This window comes from Syngnathus scovelli, chromosome 9, assembly GCF_024217435.2.
Source record: "Syngnathus scovelli strain Florida chromosome 9, RoL_Ssco_1.2, whole genome shotgun sequence".
Taxonomy (NCBI): Eukaryota; Metazoa; Chordata; class Actinopteri; order Syngnathiformes; family Syngnathidae; genus Syngnathus; species Syngnathus scovelli.
The window spans coordinates 8,352,070-8,359,614 of NC_090855.1; the positions used below are offsets into that span (position 1 = coordinate 8,352,070).

A 7,545-nucleotide genomic window follows, 5' to 3' on the forward strand; every position below is an offset into this window, starting at 1 on the left:
CATTATAGTGTTTTCGGAACACGCATGGACATGTACACATGTGTCTTTAGAAATATGCATGTATTTCACTGAATGTGCACAATTATCAGTAACTTAAGTAATTTTTAAGTGGATGTACACATCTGAAACTATCAGATCAAAAGGATGTGCATGACAAAAATCAAAACACATTTCACTACATTTGTGGTAAATGAGCTTTCACCTCTATTATATTGCGCTTTTATACCTATGTAAAACGCACTTAACAGTGTTACCTCCTTTACCTACTGATGATGCAGCGTCAGGCAAAACTTGGATTATAGTGTCTTGCTAAAGGATACATCGCTATGATCACAATGGCCGAGGATCGGGGCCCTAACCTCTGGGTTAGAAGACAACCACTCTGCCACTGAGCCATGCCGCACTGCATTTAAGTCTAAACTTACATGCACACTAGAGATGGAACTATTTCCCCTAAGAACACAAAAAACAAACAAAAAATATTGTTGAGGTTAATTGAGAAGTTGTCAATTGTCAGGCTGTGACACCTGTAAGTCTGCATTTTTGCGACAGCTTTTTAGATTGTCTGAGTCCTGATAACATCCGAGCAGTCTGGAACGAAGCCAGCCAGGGGCAAACTCACCCTGCTGTTTGATGTGGAGGGTTGGCTCCAGGCAGACCAAGCATTGTGTCCCAAACAATGAACCCCAGACCCACTGAACTATAAACATGTCCCTTTGGGGGCGTTTTCCTTGGAATCTGTACTGGAGACACCCAAAGTCAGGAAACCTGAGGTCATTTTTCTACATTTAGAATCTTTAAAAACTCAAATGCTGCTGACTCGGCATCCAAAAGCTTTTGGCAACTTTTTGGATACATTATGCACTTGGAATGTTGACTGGCCCTGAAGTCTGGGGTGGAGGCCTCATTGTTTCTTGTAGTACAAGGAATTTAGTTCATATCTAATTTGGTGGGTGAAAAAATCCCGCAATTTTAGAATTCTTGTCTAACCTCCCAACTACTACGTCAAATCAGATAAACTTCAGGCTGAAAAGGGTATGTACAATAAAAATTGCAAGAAGTTGTTGACTTAGAATCTCTCAAATACATCCATCACAGGGATTTTATATATACGTACGTATATACTATATATATGAGTGAATTTACATTGTTTGAATTTTACGCTGCTTCACATAGAGCATACAAACACCAAAGACCCGGATGATCTGTTGAAATACTGCACTTTATCTTCTGCAGTAACCCCAACCAATCAACTATTGGCGCTATTGAGTTTTATTTTTGAATGTTGGCGAGAACTTCCGCTTCCTATGGCTGGCTGGTCACCTGACGCTGATGTTGCTGTCAACAGTGGTTCAATGGCAAGCAACAATGAGAGTTAGTAAGATTCTTTAAGACGACTCAACGGGTTAAAGCTGTCAAAACAGGCACATTTAAATATACGGGTGAGTATAGCGTTAACTGTCAACCTGTACTAACCACGATATGGACCATCTCTCATAGGAAGCTAATGTCTAGCGGTGGCTAGTCCCTGTTGAATTTGCTCTATCATAACAATCTTTTAGTCTTGCGGGTGTTTGATTAAACTATTTATGCACATTTTATTGCGGTCCACAAGCATTGACTTTGAGATTGATCAAAAATGCTGTTTGACAAAAACTGGGATTAAAAGGCTAAACGTCTTCTCTCAGATTTCTCTGGCTGCCAGCATAATGTCTGAGTTTTGGTTAATCTCTGCTCCGGGAGAAAAGACCTGTCAGCAAACATGGGACAAAATGATGACGGCCACCACACGCAACAATAACCTTTCCAGCAACCACAAGTTCAGCATCCCTGACCTGAAGGTTAGTGTGGACCTACAGGCTTCACCGGACCTTATATCATTTGCTTTTGATTGAATAATTTACAATCATAACGAATGTAAGGACTCGGTAATTACTTTTAGGATCATAACATTAATTACATGCACATTGAGTGCCACATGAAGAGTTGTGTCACGTGAAATATAGCAACGCACAAATATGAATGAAACTGAGCATTGGTTGTTGCAGAAATCTTGATTCAGCTATTGCCTTGGATTTCAGTACTGTACTTTTTGTGTCCAGTCACTGAATTTACCACATCTTTTTTTGAATTGGATCACAATCCCTTAATGTTTCCCTCTTTACAAAACATTCATTAATAAAAGAAAAGAAAAACATAAGACGTACTCACCTAATGGATCCACTGTCAAGAGTAAGCCGCCTCTGTGTAGGGAAAGCAGCCTTTGATTGGATCTTGTGTTTGCATGTTGAAGTGTTGATTTGGTGAAGCTTTCATCCAGAGCAGCTCAGCTCATCTGGTTTGGTTCTGTCTGTGCTTAAGGAACGTAACCCCATTGACCTTGATACCACACAGCCCTGCAATGCCCTCCTGGAACTTTTAGTAATGCATGAGTGGCTCTGGACAACGAGGCGCCATCCTAAGTACACATGGCCCCCTAGTTGTCACTGTAGGCTGACTGGACCCTAGAAGCCACTGTTTAAACACAGCCTGTCTCACTTTTACCACCAAATGACAAAATAATTAATAATGTATGTTTTGGCCTTTGCTTGTGTGTCCATAACTAGGTTGGGACGCTAGATGTCTTAGTTGGGCTGTCTGATGAATTGGCCAAGTTTGATTCCTTTGTTGAAAGGTAAGTTAAATTTGCAGTTTTGGTTTGTTTCTAAATGGATATTTAGATGCAGTATCAATGTTAATGAACATGCATTGTCGTGCATGGAAGATCTCATATTGCATGCAAACATTCTCAGCTCCATGATCGTATTGGTTTATTCCCTTCTCTTGTCTTGTAACAATGAGGAATTTCACATGGTGCTGAGGTTAGCAAGAAGACCTGTTGTCCAAACTTGGCAATTTGCAGTTTGGTGGCACACCAACAGTTCTTTCAATAGTCGTATTTATAGCCAGTGGCTTATGTTTCGCAAGTATGTTTAAACGTCTGCTGTAGTCCTTTGGAAATTCTGCTGTCAAAATTCCCCATTCAGAGTATACAGTTTTAGCCACACTGTGCTTCCTCTGTAGATGTTGCCAAAAATGTGTTTGATATAGCCTACCTTTAATCCAATTCCTCATTAAAGTTCCTCATTTGTATATGGAAAATGAATACTTAGCTGCTATTATCACACTGGTCTGCATTAAAAAAAAAAAAAAAAAAATGACATAATACTTTTCAGATCAATTTTTATGCACTGAAGACAGTGATACCATTTATTTTACCCCATATGCTCCATATGCCCTATTTTTTCTGTTACGCGTTAGGTGTTTATTTATTGATTGTTTTTTTTCTTTTTTTTTTCCCTTTTTTTGAACTGCATGAACAAACTGTTTACATGAAAAACCTGGAAAACTGTGATTTTCCATGTGTACTCTTTCATCAAGCGATAGTCATCCGTTATCGTCACCATTGTATGCCAAGTACATACATTTCATGCAGACCAATGTTGTTGTCGAAACAAGGACAAGATTGACATGAAATTCAAAAGTAAACTTAAATGTGTCAAATTCATTTCATTAGATTACTTTTCCCTCCTCTGCTTAGTCTTAGCTTAAACTGCACAAAAATCTTGAACTCTGATTGGTTCCCATGTTGTAGACAATCTTGTCATTCCTTTTTCTCAGCAGGATTGTGTGAAACTTTTTTTTGGAAAATTGTGCAAGATTTTGATGGGTGTTTTGATGACTCACAACTGTTCACAGTGTAGTGAAGAAGGTGGCCCAGTACATGGCATGTGTGTTGGAAGACAGTCGAGACAAAGTGCAGGAAAATTTACTGGCTAATGGAGGTAAATTGACATGATTCAGTTCTAGTAGCAAAAATAGAAGTGATTGTAAATCATACTGACTGTGTGAATAATGTGTTATGTCATTCATGAATAACAATACTTTTTCTTTCTTTTTAAAAAATTCTTTCCACACAGTTGATCTTGTTACCTACATCACACGATTTCAATGGGACATGGCCAAGTACCCTATCAAGCAATCACTTAAAAACATCTCAGAAATTATCTCAAAGGTAGGAGGCTTACATTGAAATGTAATAAATATGTTGGTCAGTTCATGGTGGGATAATCTATAACCATGCCCTTTGAAGTTAGGTGTTCTAAAATAGGCTCTGTTAATTTTTTGTGATTCTTATTTTACAGCAAGTTACCCAGATTGACCACGATTTGAAGACCCGAGCATCAGCTTATAACAACCTGAAAGGAAATCTACAGAACCTTGAAAGGAAAAATGCGTAAGTGAGCTTTCTCAGAAATACTTTTTGGGATACTTTCTGTTTAGTTGCAAATGTCCCAACCCGCAGAGGAGATTATTTTCTGCTGGTGGCAGCAGTACCACCATGTCTAGTGCCAGGAATTATTAAAATACTTTGGACTATTATGCTTGGCTGAAAATTGAGCAAAAGTGTTTTTCTTAAAAGACCCCAAACAAACACTGTAGTTTTCATACAACAGTCCTTGATATACTAAAATACATACTCTCATAATGGTGTTATTTTCTACTTCATTAATGCTTATTCATAGGTCAAGCGCCAAGAATCAATGACTTTGTGCGGCCAAGTCAGTGCTGTTTTAAAAGTCAGCACAACTCTGAAATGCTTTGTCAGCACTGATCTCCCTCCCTGGGTGAAAGCTGTGTTTGTAATACTCTTGTCCGCCGTTAGAGGGAGCCTGCTTACGAGGAGCCTGGCTGACATTGTCAAGAAGGAAGACTTTATTCTTGACTCTGAGTACCTTATCACCTTGCTTGCTGTTGTTCCAAAGTAAGGATCAGTCTTCGATCAGGCACAAACAAGACCTATAAAATATAGCAAAGGATGACCTGCTTGGTTACATTTTCAGAGCATCTTATGCTGACTGGCAGAAAACCTATGAAACACTTGCTGAGATGGTGGTACCTCGATCGTCAAAGTGAGCAATATCATAATTTTGCAAGACATGCCCTTGTTAATTGTGTATTTCATTTCATTTGGTGTTTTTGCTTCTTGGAAGTGTACTATTAAAATTTGAAATTCAAATATATTTATATGTACATTTTCTATTATTTTCTTTATTGCTTGATAATAATGTGCCTTCTTCCAGTCTTTTGTTCGAGGACAATGAAAGTGGATTGTTCAGCGTGACTCTGTTTCGGAAAGCCATTGATGACTTCAAACACAAAGCCAGAGAGAACAAGTAAGGTGTTCAACCCTGTTGAGAAAAGTCATGATAAATTTACTTGGAGAACTAGGCCAAGGAAAATGTAAATGTCAGTGAATCATTATTTTCAAAGTTTGTTTAAAAAACTAAATCCAAAGAACTCAGCTAATGGAAAAAAATCTAACGTCGTTACATTCATGCAACCTCAACATCCTGCATGCAGGTTCTCAGTGAGAGACTTTCAGTACAATGAAGAGGAGATGAAGGCGGATAAAGAGGAGATGACGCGGCTATCTACAGATAAAAAGAAGCAATTTGTAAGTTCCAAGAGATTATTATGAGCTAAGTCACGTGGCAATAATAGTAATGTTTATCATAGTAGGTTTTGGACCTGGAACTGCATCAACATTTGGGGTTTCCTTCCTCGATTGGAACACAAAACATAGAATTAGATTTAATAAGATATAGCCTTTCTGTACCTGAATTGTACTTGTATGCTGCAGGGACCACTCGTTCGATGGCTGAAAGTGAACTTCAGTGAAGCCTTCATTGCTTGGATTCACATCAAAGCACTGAGGGTCTTTGTGGAATCTGTTCTAAGGTACTAAAATTGGACTACTTGCTAGCATTTGCATCTTATTCCATTATTCAATCACTTTCCAGAGAAGTGTAGTGTGCTGTTGTGGCATAACTGTTAGAAATGTGGTGTCCCTTCAGGTATGGTCTTCCAGTAAACTTCCAGGCCATGCTACTTCAGCCAAACAAGAAGACTACAAAGAAGCTAAGGGAGGTGCTCAATGATCTATACAAACATCTGGACAGCAGTGCAGCAGCAATCATGGATGTAAGTACATCTTGCAGTTTTTACATTTGCATAATGCTGACACTAAAAACTAAGGAGGAAAGGTTAGGAGCATCTTCAGTGACCCAGTATTGTTTGTACAATTCAGATTTGTGATCGGACATAGACTGCTAAAAATTTTGCATAGGAAGAGCCACCCAGAAAGTACATTAACTACTTCCAGCCTCTGACTTGACAAATTGCCATTTTTATGAAATTGTCCCTGAGGCCTGGATTGGGTTGTTGGACGTACAAAGTTTGACACACATTTCAAATCCAAACTGCATTTCCCCTCCCATCGAAACATCCCCCTACAGTGCAATCCTGGAACAATTCTTCCAGGATTCTCCACTGCAATATGGACAGCACTTTATATGCATTTTATGCTTGCAATTGACTTTCTCTTCCCCCCTCCCAGTCAGCAATGGATATTCCAGGTTTGAATTTGAGCCAGCAAGAATATTACCCCTACGTCTATTACAAGATTGACTGCAACCTTCTGGAGTTCAAAGTGTAAGACTCGCACCACTCGGTCTACAAGGTGACGATTGATGATTTTTTTTTTTTTCTCCTTAATGGAACAAATCTCACTTGCTCCCATGTCTGAACACTTGAATGTGAGTGCTGCATGGCTTATAGGTAAAATACACACAGACACGCTTCTATTCCTTTTTAAAAAAGACTTTTAAAGACTTGTTTACATTTGTTTTGAAGCTGCACCTTGTGAATTGGTGGGTACTCACTTTGTTACGTTTCTATTCCACACGTGCTTGTGAGTATTGATAATCATTTCTTCTGTATGGATGTGCTTCATTGTCTTTACATAAATTAGATTTGTGTGTGATTGTGCGTGTCGAAAACATGAGTGTTGTCTTGTATATAAAACTAAAGAGGAATATATCTGAACATTACTGATGAAATTCATTGATGACCACTGTTCACAAAATGTGAAAATTGGCAAACGTACAGTCCAATAAAAAAAACAATGCAAATATTTGTTTGTGACATTGTCTTCTGTTAAGCTTGTGTTAACTGTTTGCACATCAGACTGTTTCAACACAAATCATTCAATCAAACAAGTAAACTCAGCACAAAAAAAAAAAATCCAAGATCTCACATATTCAAACCCATCTTGTCTCGAGTCAGCAGTGCTAAACTCTCATTCACTGCAAACCAGGCCAAATTCAGGCCAGATTCAGGCCAGACTGACTTCTGCGTTCCGATCTTTTCTGCATTTCCCCCACGTCCACACCAAAGGGAGCATACAATGAATGCTCATCACCTATGTATATTTGAAGAATTTTTGGAGTTTGTAAGTTGTCTTTGTTTATTTTTTTGTTTGTTTGTTTGTTTGTTTGTTTTATGAACCCATCGATTGTGCCCCGCCTTTTATTACCTGGGATAGACTCCATCTCACCCGTGACTCTGAAACGGCTGAAAAGTGTCTTTGTTCACCTGTCCATGGCATCATAAGCAAAATAATTTAATGCTCTTCCACTAGATGGCAGAAGGTACAGTTAACCT

The 7,545-nt window shown here is 38.7% G+C and overlaps 1 protein-coding gene across 1 annotated transcript in view; it reads left to right on the forward strand.

Annotated features, from left to right (window-relative positions):
* LOC125974924 (V-type proton ATPase subunit C 1-A) overlaps window positions 1–7,015 on the forward strand; it is an 82,242-nt gene extending 75,227 nt beyond the window's left edge. The window contains exons 2-14 of the mRNA XM_049729873.2: window positions 1,337–1,442; window positions 1,689–1,841; window positions 2,607–2,674; window positions 3,739–3,824; window positions 3,960–4,054; window positions 4,185–4,276; window positions 4,706–4,804; window positions 4,884–4,952; window positions 5,124–5,216; window positions 5,404–5,497; window positions 5,684–5,781; window positions 5,898–6,024; window positions 6,440–7,015. Coding sequence (XP_049585830.1) covers window positions 1,710–1,841; window positions 2,607–2,674; window positions 3,739–3,824; window positions 3,960–4,054; window positions 4,185–4,276; window positions 4,706–4,804; window positions 4,884–4,952; window positions 5,124–5,216; window positions 5,404–5,497; window positions 5,684–5,781; window positions 5,898–6,024; window positions 6,440–6,538 — 1,152 coding nt within the window. The 5' untranslated portion in view covers window positions 1,337–1,442; window positions 1,689–1,709 and the 3' untranslated portion in view covers window positions 6,539–7,015. The remainder of the gene's footprint in view (window positions 1–1,336; window positions 1,443–1,688; window positions 1,842–2,606; window positions 2,675–3,738; window positions 3,825–3,959; window positions 4,055–4,184; window positions 4,277–4,705; window positions 4,805–4,883; window positions 4,953–5,123; window positions 5,217–5,403; window positions 5,498–5,683; window positions 5,782–5,897; window positions 6,025–6,439) is intronic.
* The last annotated feature ends 530 nt before the right edge of the window (window positions 7,016–7,545 follow it).